Here is a 13,551-nt window from a genome sequence, read left to right as displayed (position 1 = left end):
GAAGACATGGAGAATCCTTAACAGAAAAGGCACTCATTCACTTTGTGATGGATGTGGGCCCATTTCAAGTGCTTGCACACCAATGCACACAGTATGGGAAGTAATAGGCTGACTTACAAGTCAGAGCTTCATTGAAATTACAGAGTAACACTGAAACAGCTAGCAAAGCTGGAGTGCAACAACAGATGGATGAAGGCTCCTGAGGAAAGCCAGACTGGGAAGGCAATGAACAGGAGAGCAGAATTCAACTCGCAAGAAGTCGTGAAGGCCTGAAAATGGGACAGCATGCAAGAAAAGGCAACTTATGACTGATTTCAAATGTGAAAACAGAGTATGAAAGGTGGAAACTGGTAGAAGGAATACACAGACATACAGCTGTGCAGGGGTAGAATTAAACAAGCCAAAGCAGAGCTGAAACTAGTAGTTGGTATCTAGAAGTTGAAACTAGTGACAGATGTGGAGGGCAGTAAGGGAGGAAACTTTTTTTTTTTTTTTTTTTTTAAACTGAAGTTATAGAACAGAAGCAGAAAATAAGTTTGTACAGGAAGGTTTTATGGCCATCAGCATCTGCAATACATTCTTTTCTTACAAATGTAAAAGAGTATCTGAAGACTTGGGGCTTTCAAATGTCAACTGAGTCTGATCAGTTAGCAACAGACATGATTTATTAGCTGCACTCACTCACTCATAACCTTGTGTGGAAGAAAAAAAAAATTTCAAGAAAAAAAATCACATGTGTTCTGGATCTCAAAAGTTATACTAAGCTGAAGCACAACAGCCTGAAGGCCTTCACAAGGCAACAGAAATTTTGGTTTGGGAAGTTGTCCCACTCCAGAAACGGAGACCAAATGAGATCCAACTGAAATTTCTCTCAAATACAAGTTTACTTTAACTTCTTCCTGTTCTTTGGTAACAGACATATACCACAAAACAGCCTGTTTACAGATTCTCACATCACATGATAACTCTACTCTGCTAATGAAACAGTTGTAGCATTGAGAAGTAGTACTTCTGTTGAAACAAAATCTCAGCTTTTTGTAGAAGGGCAAAATTAATAACATTACCTTTACCATAACCCAAGTATTTACGACCACTTAACAGTCCTGCTCCTTACCCAAAAACAGATCCAAATCAAGACACAGCAAGCATATGTTTAATAGACATTAGTCATGGAAAATACAAAAGAATCAGCCCAGGATGTAAATGACTAGGAAAAAAATAATCTGTACCTTTCACTTTAGGGAAGCATAGCCTTCCCAAAACACACTGCCCATACACGTGTTCATAGTGCACATATGTTCTCATACTGAAAAATGATGATGGAGAAAAACAATTAAATCATTCAGTCAGATTGTCAGGCAAGCCTCCAGTTCTTCCTGCCTTAAAGCAGATCTTTACAGACACAGATCCCCAGTATTATAGCTATACTAGAGGAAAGTAGCAACAGCAAGTAGAATACATGGTTAAGCAGTAGAATTTCAATATACATCAGATGGTGGAATCATAAAAGACACACTTCCATAGGTAAATCCCACATCCTCTCTTTAATATCTGCCTGCATGCCTTACCCACAATAAGCTCCACTTCATTTGGAGGAAGTACCAGGAATTCTGTTAAAGCAGGGCAATGGCTTGATGCGTGGAAACCTCTACTTTAGACTCTCTTTCACTAATAAAAACCTTCAAGCCTGTTTTGAAGTTTAGAAACATTTTAGTATTGGTCTTAGCCATACTGCCAATAAGAGAAGTCTAGATGCCTTTCAGCATAACTACAGCTTATGAAAAACACTAGTACTTGGTACATCATTTGCTGAAAATTCAAATTATCAATGAGATGGAACAAAAAGCAAGCATAAAATCACCAACACTGAGTTAGAAGAACTTTCAAAATCCCTCACAGTAGGAATTCTAGGAAAAAGAAGACATACCTATAGCTCGCAAAATACCAGTTAATGAGAGAATTTGAAATGAAGATGTTAATAAGGCCCTAGTCTTCAAAATTGCATTCATTAAGAACAGCATTCAGAACAGAAGAGTTGAAAGAGCTGGGGAAACTGAAGGACTAAGTATAAATGCAGGTTAGACACTGGTTACTTCACCAACAGGATCAAAGAATCAAACCCTAAGAAAACCATACGCTTCAGAAAAGTGGTTGCTGAAAGACCATAGGAGGCTTGGCACCAAATACATTTGAAATGTTCCTGCTAAAATGAGACTTGCTAGAACTAATAAGCAAAGGGTTTGTTGTTCTTGTTGTGGGTTTTTGTTTGTTGGCTTTTTTTTTTAAAGGTTATAGAGCACTCTGTCACTGCCGAAATGATTAAGACAACTTGTGCCAATATATCCAAATAGGACAACTATTCCACTGGATAGTATTGAGTCAGTTTAGTTAAAGCACTGGAGTAGGAAAAACAAAATCTCAAGTAACAAAAGCATCCAGGCTGAGAGATACAATAATATGCATCAATATTCTGAAATGTTACTTCAGGTATCACAAGGTATACAAAAGCTATAAGAGCTCTGCTCTTGTTAAAGTGGGTAACTTACAAAGATAAATGTAATGCTCTCAGAGCACAAGCATTCACTCTCTTCTACACACCCATAAAAGAGGAATAGTCTTGCTGTATAATCCTAACACTGTGACTGGAAGAACAAAATATTTGGTCTTACCTGCAATCAAATAATAAAATAACCACAGGCCATACTCCAAATACAAAATGACTGAGGAGAGTTAAAAAAAAAAAAAAAAAAGTTTTTTAATCCTATGTAAATAAGCATGTTGGTATGCAAATAAAATGACTCCATCTAGTGGTTAAAAATACACATTTCCTTTGCCACAGAAACTGCAGCAAATTTTAATTCCCAATGAAACACAAACTTAGACGGTGCCAAGCACTAACACAAACTCTTGAACAGATAATCCCTTCTAATAACCACTGAGATATGCTGACAAGGTAGATTTGGGATGCTTGCATAATTGACATTTATTGCCAGTAAAAAAAAAAAAAAAAAAAATTCTAAGATGTCAGGATTGAATTCTTTTGTTTTAAATGCAAATGCTGCACTCTTTAAAACTAGTATTTTAATGATTTCACCTCCTGCTAACTGTGAATTGAGAAATATGTATTTCAAAACACCTGTCAAAGAATCAATATTCATCTTTGCATCCAGTCATCTACTGATATAAACGGTGGTGCACAATTTGTGGTGTATTTCTCAACCTGCTGATTTATAGAACCTTTACTTGAACCTCTTCATTCATTCATATCATTATTTTAGAGTATTAACTGGTCAACCACCTTAACTTTAGTAAATAGCGTGAAATGTAAACGTTCCTAAACTTCATCATTTCAGAATATGCTATACCAAACCCAAGACAATGTCTCAATCGCATGGATTTTACACTTACTCTACTCTGCATCTCATCTTGGACAACAAATTAAATCCACAGCAATTAAGCCTAATGAAAGCTCTCAAGTCTGGGGCAGCCATAGGTAACTTTCTAAGAACTCAAAAAGGCTGACAGCACATATAGGTAATAGCAGCTTACAGCATTCCTAATCCAGAAGCAATCACAAGCATTGCCTACAGGCCCACACGGTGCAAGCTGTACACACCTTAACCAAACCTAGAATATCCAATCAGCACAATACAGAAAAGCAGTCTGTCTATCAAAGTCATAGACACAAGTCAGAAAGGTCATCAGGCCAACGATACTCTTTCTGGCCAGGGTTATTTAGCAGGGACATCACCACATCAGTGTAACCGTACTGGTTTAAATTGTTGAGAGCATGTGTTCAACCAGATGCCACAGACCCATGGGGGAGGAGAGTTCCCCGCACTGTGCTCAGTTATGCAGCACAGACATGCCCTCAGTTACCCTCATCTAGCCATAAAGAGAAAGCACCATATCCAGCTGTGTTAATATGAAAAAAAATATATGTAAATCTACCAGCATAATATTCTCCAGAGACCTGTCATTTGACTTACCATCACAAAAGCCACATGTCAAATGGGAAGAGTAGTAATTGCACCAAGAGGAAACTTCTGCACCAGCTCATTTGTAAAACAGTCATACAAGACACGTGTAAAGATGTGAAGCAGTCAATCCCATCAAAGTTGGTTTTACTGTACTGATGGTACTCACATTATTATGCATAAGGAACCACCTAGGTAAATTAAAACTTTAAACACTTTTTAAAAGGAACTGTTTCCATTACTACAAAGTTACCGGGCTATCTGAAATGCAGTAACTGCACCAAAGCATGGTTCCAAAGCCACATGCTCCAGTCCAGCTGCCACCAAACACCTGTTTCTCCCCAAAATACATTAATATAAATGTATCTAAGATTTTTCTTGGAAAGAAAACGCAATTTGTATCTTTATTATTAAGCTGCAGAATTGTAGTTCGCAGCCGATTCTGACAGGACTAATTTTCGTCACTTTGTGTATTTTTTTTTATTTTAAGAGGCTCTGATTTTTGTTACCCTATATTGCTGTAAGCCTTCAAGGGTTTTATCACAGATGAGAAAAGTTGGAGTACCAAACACTATCTAGTTGCATTTAAAAAAAGCACTGGGATGAAAGAATGGACAGACTCCACTGCAGTGATTATGCATGTTGGTGAAGTGAGGCTGTATCTCGTAAGTGCTCAAGCAAAGCCTAAAGTAAAAGCCTGAAGCTGCCACTGCAACATGATCACTGTTGATCAGTAACGTCTAAAACCCACTTAATAATACACATATAGGGCTGTTGAGAAGTAAAGGTACAATCATGCAGTCACTTCAGGAACAGCAGAGAAATGTGAAAGCTATCTTCAGTGCTATCTGGCAGACTACATTCTGTCATGTCATCATGTCATGGAAAGCCAGCAAGAAAAGCTTTTTCTCCAACAGGAGCCACTTTCAGTTGTTATGATAATACACAGCAGACTAGTGATCAAAACAGATTTGCTACACCAGGGGAAAAGGAAAAAAAAAAAAAAAAAAAAGGAAAAAGAACACAACCACAGCACCCATTACTATTACTCAGCCATAATGCACGGTCTACCACTCTTTGCACCACGTATATCATAAAGGGGTCAAAATCAAACACTTGAGCAAAAAAGTTCCCTGTCAAAAAAGTTCACTGTCTAACCTGCCCTTCAGTCCACAAAATCTTCTTGTATACAAATCCTGTAGCAGGTTTACCTGTAAAATTCCTACACTGAGTGAAGAACCACCTCCTTTTGTTTGCTCTGAACCTAGCTCCCATTGGCTTCATTTAACACCACACGCCTCTCTTCCCCCTCCATCTGCTTTCTCCACAGTAACTTTATAGAGCCTTAACATACCATCATCCCGTCTCCAAGTTATCTCTACAAGGCTGACAAGCCCTAGCCTGTTCAGTCAGTTCTCATCTAAGACCTATTTCATATCTTATTGCCCTTCAGTGAATCTTTTCCAGTAACAATAAGGAGAGGGGAGCAGAGCAGCTTACAGTATGTAAGGTATGAAAGAACCATGGATTTATTAATTCGTTATCTTTTTTCTATTGTATTCCCTATTCCTATCAGATATTCTGACCAGAAGTTTCTCTCTTGTCATAGTAACTACAGCAGAAATTTGTTTTGCCTCCACCTCTTGTATACACATTGCCACCATACCATCTCCTCAAAATATCCTATGAATATGGTGATTCTCATCTTTAGGACTGGACCTGTAATATAAAATAAGCAAGTTAAAAGGTGTTTTACGCTGCTGATGGAAAAAGTCCCATGGGAAGGGTGGGGATTGATTGACAGAGATGCTCCTCCACCCAAGAAACAGCAAAGTTGCTTTTTTATCTAAGAATCTGACTTATCAAAAAGTGGAAAAAGAAAGAAAGGAAAGAAGCTACTCCCTTGACTGCGCTTCTGCATTTCTAAGACCCAGCACTTGATTCACACTTCCTACAGAGTTTCTGTCACCTTTCAGAGATGTTTATTCCTTACAACCTTGCACGTGTAAGCAGTTTCAGCAAGCTCTGCTAGCAGCAGTAAGAGAGGCACAGGATTAGAAAAACTAAGCTGTACTGTCAAAAGCACTCATACTTGGGATTTGGTAGTGTTGTACTAAAGCTTCCAGGTACATACTAGGGACATGGTTTAGTGTGTGTGGTGATGACAGGTTGACAGCTGGACTAGATGATCTTATAGGCTTTTTCCAACTTTAGTGATTCTGTATAAACTTCTCATAACAAATCCTCTGTTGCTACACTATGTAATTGCTAAAAGATCAGTGTATGTCCTGTTCTTTTGCTTAAGCCACGTGCTTCATCAGTCCTCCCTAGAAATTCTTTTTTTTCCTACCTCTTACCAATCTTTCTGTCCTCCTCTCACCACCTTTCTGACCATTTCACTCAGTCTCAGCTGCAGTCGCCTCCCAAATACCCACCCCTCTGCACTCAGACCAGCCCCTGCCTAGCCTCTACTGATACACAGAAACCATCCTGGACCACTCCTCTGAACACCTCAGTTCCCAAGGTCTACATGAAAAGCAACTGCAGTAGTACAGCAGCTCATGTGGCTGACCCGAAAGCCCCTCCTTAATTTCTGGTACAACGGAGTCTAAGTGACTCCTGCTGGGCCTGACAAAGATGTGCTGGGGCACATTGACTTTCATGAGGTCGGTAATCCTCTTTTCATTAGGATTCACCTGAGGGTAACTATTAGCATCTATCACAATAGTCTCACGCACTGGAAGCCCTAAGGCTTTGCAATTGGCTCCACACAGCCTCATATCTCCCTGCTGGACAGGAATGAGTGTTCTACTGCCAGCTGAGAAGTACCTCCTACAGAGAGGCAAGGTAGCTTTAACACGGTTAATGGCATCAGCTGTTTGCTCTCACTGTGGATTTACCCTAAACAACTGGCCACGAATTTGGAATATGTTATTCTGACAGCAACAACGAGACGATGGAGCAACGGTCTGGAATAGATTTATAGAAGTGTTAAGAGCTGTGCAATTATTTTGATTTCTGAAGCCATCACACAAAGCTGATAAGAACGCAGATAAGATGCACACCCTGGACCTCAGCGAGATGGAGTTCTCAGAGCTCCGTTACAACAAAGGAAAGGCACTGAGCACACTGATGTCACAGGAAGGCAGCACTTCATTTGAGTGCCGGTTTTGTCAAACATGACTCAAGTCTCTCCTTGAAGAGCAGTGGGCAGATGAAAACCGGACAGTTCTGTGCACTATTTCTCTGTCCATCACCGCCTTCTTTGTGTCACCAAACACACATCTATCCTCTTCAGGATAAAAGACGCTGCTGTGCAACACCTTTTTGGAAAGGGCCTCCAAGGAGGATATCAAAGCAAGGGCATAGAGACTCATTAACAAAATCCAGACCTTGAGTCATCTGAAGGGAGGGGAAATTACAACTGGGGAACCACATGTATTTTTCAGTAGCACAGGAAGTAAGGCAACAAATGTCTGCTTCGCCTCGCCACCGGTCCTGGAAGGAAGGAGCCCAAGTCCCGGCGCTCCATCCGCCCCCGCGAGCCCCCCAGGCCCGGGCCCCGCCGGGATGGCGCCCGGCCCGGCCCCGGAGCACGCGGAGGGGCACCCCGCCGCCAGGAACACCGGCGGCAGGAGCGAGACACGAGCCCGGCGGGCGCCTCACAAAGGCCGGGGCCGGGCCGCTCGCGGCGGAACAAAGGCTCCCGCCGCCCCGGGAGGGGATGCGGTGCGGAGGGCGCCGCGCACGAGGCCGGCGGGCGGCACACCTGCGGCCCCCGCCCCGCTGCCAGGGGCGTCCCAAACGCCCGGCACCGGCGGCGCCGCTTCCGCCTTCGTCCGTCGAGGGGCGGGAGGCACACGAGGGGTCCCCGCCGCCCCCTCCCATTCCCCGCAGCCCCCGACCCCGCGCGGCCCCGCGGCGGCCCTTTGTGCGCGCCCCCGCTTCCCCCACGTTACCGTGGTGAGCAACGGTCTCATCTGCTCGCCGGCCCGCTCCTCTTCCATCGCGGCCCCGCCGAGCTGGCCGGCAGCGGGTCGAGAAGCGGAAGACGGGCGGGAGCCGGGCGCCGCTGCCTGTCGGCGGAGGTTCGTAGCGTTGCTGCCCTCGGGATGGGGCGGCCGCGACTGCTCCGCCGCGCCGGGGGCCGAGCCCAGGCCGCCTCGCCGCGCCCCCTCCCCCCGCGCGGCCGGCGGCGCCGTCAGCCAATGGCAGGGAGAGCAGCGCCTCGCGCGAAGGCGCCCCCGCCCGCCGCGGCCCCCCGGGGGCTGGCTGCGCTCTGCGGCCCGGGCGAGGCCGGGCGGAGCGGGGCGCGGCGGGGCGAGGGGGCGGCGCGGAGCGGAGCGGCGGAGTGCCAGCAGCCGCGTGGCCGCAGCAGTGCCGCCTCGGGGTTGTCCGGCGCGCCTCGGGGCGTTTTGCCGGTAGAGCTGACGTTTTCCATCCCACGTGTTTGCCTCCGGCTGAATCTTTTATTTCTTCTCTTTCTTTTTTTCTTTTAAATGTAGCCAAGATCATTTAGTCATTTCCAAAAACACTACTGCTTGCCCTTGTCTAAATATTCCAGCAGTCTTTCATTCTGAAGGCTTGATACTGGTGTTAGTGCCACCATGTGCTTGTGGCTGTCTCTGTAGAGACTGACTCTGGTGTAAGTCCATAAAGAAGGGCTGGTTACACTTGCCTCAGAGAGACAACCTCCACGTTGCTGCCAAAGTAAGATTACGCCCTCCTCGAATGCTCTCAGTTCTAAACAGCTGGTGCTGGTGGGACTGAACATACATGGGGGAAGAACCATCCTTTCATGCTTGCTGTGTTTGTTAACGTGTTCACATCATCATGGGCTTCTCCCTGTAACTACAGCTACCACAGCCTTTACAGCAGATGTAAGATAGAGCTCCTTTTCCCACCCTGAAGCCCTGCCCAGCAGGAGGCATCCTCTGTTGGTACAGGACTTTTGGAACTGAGGTGTGAATGGATCTCTACTGCCATAAACACAAGAAGCTGGCACAAGAGGGCTTGTGCACCAAGAGGGCAGAGGTGTTACATAGCCGTGGAACAGCGCAGCCCATATACTGCAGCACCTGAGGGATGCTGTAGGCCTAGCACTAATTTGTTACAGCACATGAACTCTGTATGGTGTGGAAATCTCAGGAACAAAACAGGGACTTTCACTGCAGGCCTGGTCCCAGCTTGTCTTCTGAAAGCACTGAAGTCTGAGTGGATTGCTGAGAGGCACGGAGATCACACTGTCATCGGGGGGATGCAGTGTGAAAGACAGCAGGCTGACACTGATGTCTTACGGTCAAGGCAGATCACAGCAAGGGGAAGATCAGCCTGTGTCTCAGACAGTCCCTCTCAGATTGAGCTGAGAGAGCTGCTGGTCTTAGCAGGAGCTTCAGAAACAGCAAATGGACAGAATGCCCACATCAGCAAACACTATGCCAGCAAACATATGCAGGGCCTGCAGATAGAAATGTACTCCTGGCTGTGGAGGCACACCAGGCCCCTGCTGGCCACTAGCACAAGGCACCACAGAACCTCAAGGGCCGCAGGCTTTGGAGGGCAGCCACAGTTGAGCACATGGCCCTGAGCATGAACACCAGCAGCACTCCTCAGAGGTTCTCAGAAAGGTGCCAGTAGGGATCAGCTTGAGCTGTAACAGCTGACGGCTCCTCTGGATGGCCTGGAAGGAGCAGCAGGCCCATGCTACTGGATGGCACAGGGGAACTCCTGGCATGAGGATGGAACTCCCAGCGCAGACAACTTGGAGGAAGCTTTCAGATGAATGATATGGCGTAGGTCTATACCAGGTCACCATAACCTGTAGTTTGAGAAACATATAATTACCAGCAGCTATACCTGCCCAGTTGTGCAGACGAGATAAATGAAGGCAAACTGTGTAGAGCTGATTAAACAGGCAGCAACCTTAGCACACTCTTCAGTCTTCTCAAGATTGTAGCCTGGTTCATGCCTCAGCTGAGTTTGAACTCAGAGAGTTCAGATAGCAGAAGAGAGAAAAGTAAAGCACTTTGCTCAACCACCACAAAAATACTGACCATGCTGTGAAGTGCCATGACACACCTTCAGTATGTGACCTACTCTGTGACCCATTCTGTCCTTTCCTCTTCCAGTTACAGGTGAGCTGTCAGAGTTCCAGCTCAGACTGTTGAATTGATCCTGCACTAGAAACCCTGGGTATAATGAGGATAAACTGTAACCCCATAAGTCAGCCCTATCACCAATGTCTTGAGAGATAGATCACACATGTCTTTCTTCGGTACAAGCCATCTTCACAAGCACAGAACTACTTGGCTCTTTGAGGGATGAGCCCAGAAGACAGTAATAAAGTAAGGACTTCCATAGTGTGCAGCAAACTTCAGTTTTTGATGTGTCTCCTCAGGGCATAGAAAACAGAGTTTCTGAAAAACTCAGCCAGAGTCAGAAGAATGTTTAGTCCATCAAAAAGGAGTCTACTAGCATGAATGTCAGTTAGGTTTAGGCATTAGAGGATGTTCCTTTTCTCTTGATCTGTTAAGAGGGTTTTTTCCTCTGGCAGAGAACAGGTGCTCTAACACTCTTCTCCATGGCATCACAGTACCCAATTGACAGATCAATTTGCAGAACAAAATAAACCCAGCGTTCATTCACCATACTTCCTTTGGCACTCAGTACTGAGAACAGCATCTCCAGGTGAACACCCTCTTCAATCATTTCCTGAGCTGAAAAACTTGTTTGCTCACTGCATTCCATCAGGTCACAGTATGTATAACTATAGCAGAAAAGGCCAACCTGTTATCCCCACACCATGCTGCCCCGAGTGAGAAGAAAGTGATGCCTCTGTTCACATGAAGTTGTCCAGAACTTGGTAATGCCCCAAACCTCCATTTTCCAAAAACAAACAAACAAACAAGAAACAAAACAAGCAAACAAACAAACAAAACAAAACAAAACAAAAAACACCACTATTGAAATAGAAACCAGCTTTGTGCACATAAGTGCAACTGTTACTGATACATGGATGATGTCCAAAAGGAGCTGCACAGGGCTATTATGCCACTGGAAGAGAATCCTCAGTATTTTAGTATGACATACCCTGTCCACCAAAGTGTCATAGTGATGCTTTTCCTCCACTCCTCTTCCTCCTTTCCCTCCCACCACCCCCACAAACATTCTTGGACATGCATGGAAGAGGTAGAAGTTGTTGGATAAGCCGGATCTCTGATTAGAAAACCACCTGTCTCCTTAGGGCAGAGCCATCAGCATCAGCTTCACACCTTACACTCCTGATTTTGCATTTCTTGCCAGCCATCGTGCACCTGCAGGGCTCAAAGGAAGTTAGGTGCTGATATAAGCACCTTCCTCCCATTCTGACATTAGCATCCCATTCACTGCCATCACCAGCTGCTCTGGCAAGTATGACCTCTGGAATTTACCACAGACTTCATGAACCGGATGACGAGACCATGTCTGATGGGCCATTACAACAGCTGTGGCCACTGCCAACGCAGGCTCCTTCTCAGGGCTTTTGTCTGTTAGTCAGGGCTGTTTCCACAGGCTAACAAAATATCATTAATGCAACATTGACAATGGTGGGAAGTACCTGTTGCAGGTAATTGCAAGACATTGTTTTGGAAGGAGTAGTGCCCCTTTCTTCTTGATGAAGAAAGAAAATGCTGTAGCAGTCACTGTTCCCTAGTTCCTGCCCCCTCTTTCCATCAAGAAAGGAGAAATCGTTTCCATGGCTAGAACAATGTCTTAGACTGAGGATAATGGGAAATAAGAAGAGAGGTGCTGGAGGGGAAACAAGGGAAGACATCAGCCCTTCTTGTTGGAACATCTGATAGTGGCAGAAAATACAAATTCAAGAAATGAAACCACTGTGTGAGGAGGAGAGGGATGCAGTATGCAAGCAGCTGATTCCTATAGCTGTACTAAAACAAAAAGCATTGAAAAAGGAGTAACAGAATTCAGACAAAAGGGATAAAGGCAAAGACAGACACAAATACTAGTACAAAGAGTCACAGATGCAGGAGAAATAGCTGGGCAGGATGAGAAGCCTGGCTCCAAGCAAATCACTGCTTTTAAAGATGCTGATCTCTGGGGAACTAGAAGTCTAAAAGCCAAATGTTAAGGAGGAGGCAAGAAAGACACAAAAGTAGGAAGTAACATTTTGGCCAAATGCTGTGAATGAAAAAGAAAAGGGTCTTGGGAGAGAGGAATGCAGCAGAAAAACTGAAGAGTCTCAGGACTGAAAGTTACAAGGAAGATCATTTAAACCAAGATTGACACCTGCCAACGTACTTCCTACATCACAATTTCAAAAATGAAACTTTCTCTTACATAGTGAACTAAGTTGTGCATTCTTTACATTCCCGGTGCCTGTTTATCTGGTCCAAACTGTGGAAAGGCAAATACACTTGCAAATAAAGGTAGCGGATGTTGCATTTTGAATATCTGTGTCCTAAAGAACTAAACACTCAAAAAAATTATGAGTTCAAGGTGTCTAAAACTGTATATGATATGGATAATTAATTGAAGCTGTCAACGCTCTCATTAAAACTATCCTATGTGTGTCTTGAATGCAGTAAGAGTGGTGTTGTAACTAAACAAAACAAACAAAAACTTAGGCAACTGTGTGAATACCATACCATCTTAGAAGACATATGAACAACAGGATCAAATAAGAACCAATAGCAACCTGCAAAAATGGTGACTAAATATTAATTGCATATTAGTATGGTCAAGGAGCAGAGTTATTCTTGTATCTTTGCTGGAGATTTATTGTTCTACGTGGTTTTTAAATGCTTATGAAGAAATAATCACAGGCCTGAGGAGATTATAATCTAAAGCTCAGGAAAAAAACAGACTAGAGGACAAGTGCAGCGTGTTTGAGGTGCACCATCATAATTACCAAATTCCAAAGATGAGACATAATCAATACCTGTCCTTGAACCATCTCTGTTGTGATGCCCTCAAAAGACATTTCAGTGTAAACAAAACAGTGATGTCACCATTATTATAGTCACTAACTGCAATCAGTACAGGTTTAGATGAGTAGAGTAGATTTGAAAGGCTTACAGCAAGTCAAGACAGGTTTCTTAGGATATAAAATCACTTCCTCTTCATTTTCTCTCCTCCTTTCTCTTTAAAAGATCAATTATCCTTATGTTTCTTTGTTCTCCCACATAAAGATTTACACATTTTATAACTGTTATGTTTGAGGAGTTGTACCTTTCAATAACTACTTTAAGTGTAGGGAAATTTGTTTCAGTTTCAGTATATCTTTTTTTTTAAAAAAAAAAGAACAGAAGAGAAAAGGAAAAAAAAAATCTGCTGCTTAATCATTTTCAGGTATGTCACAATACTGAAATCATTACAGAGTTCTGACAATGGGAGTTTTACTTGCTTTGGTGAACAGAAACATTTTAGAATACATGGCCACATAGTATATGAAAGGTCTCCAACAAACTACCAAACATCCTCGCTGTGTGTCCATATTTTCTTTTTATTCCTCTTATTATTAGCTTTTCTCATAAATTATCTGTTGGTAACACAAATAAGGATTTTGTCCATCAAC

The 13,551-nt window shown here is 43.8% G+C and overlaps 1 protein-coding gene across 6 annotated transcripts in view; it reads right to left on the bottom strand.

Annotated features, from left to right (window-relative positions):
* SLC4A7 (solute carrier family 4 member 7) overlaps positions 1 to 8,033 on the bottom strand; it is an 82,869-nt gene extending 74,836 nt beyond the window's left edge. For 5 of the 6 annotated variants that reach the window (XM_042888134.1, XM_042888135.1, XM_042888131.1 and 2 more), the window contains exon 1: positions 7,937 to 8,033. In XM_042888134.1, the coding sequence (XP_042744068.1) occupies positions 7,937 to 7,984 (48 nt within the window). In that variant the 5' untranslated portion in view covers positions 7,985 to 8,033. The remainder of the gene's footprint in view (positions 1 to 7,936) is intronic. The other variant, XM_042888137.1, reaches the window with a different exon arrangement.
* Positions 8,034 to 13,551: the final 5,518 nt, after the last annotated feature.

This window comes from Lagopus leucura, unplaced genomic scaffold (genome assembly GCF_019238085.1).
Source record: "Lagopus leucura isolate 7727_CA_CO unplaced genomic scaffold, USGS_WTPT01 Super-Scaffold_100157, whole genome shotgun sequence".
NCBI classification, from domain to species: Eukaryota; Metazoa; Chordata; class Aves; order Galliformes; family Phasianidae; genus Lagopus; species Lagopus leucura.
This window is presented reverse-complemented; position numbering and strand designations above follow the sequence as displayed.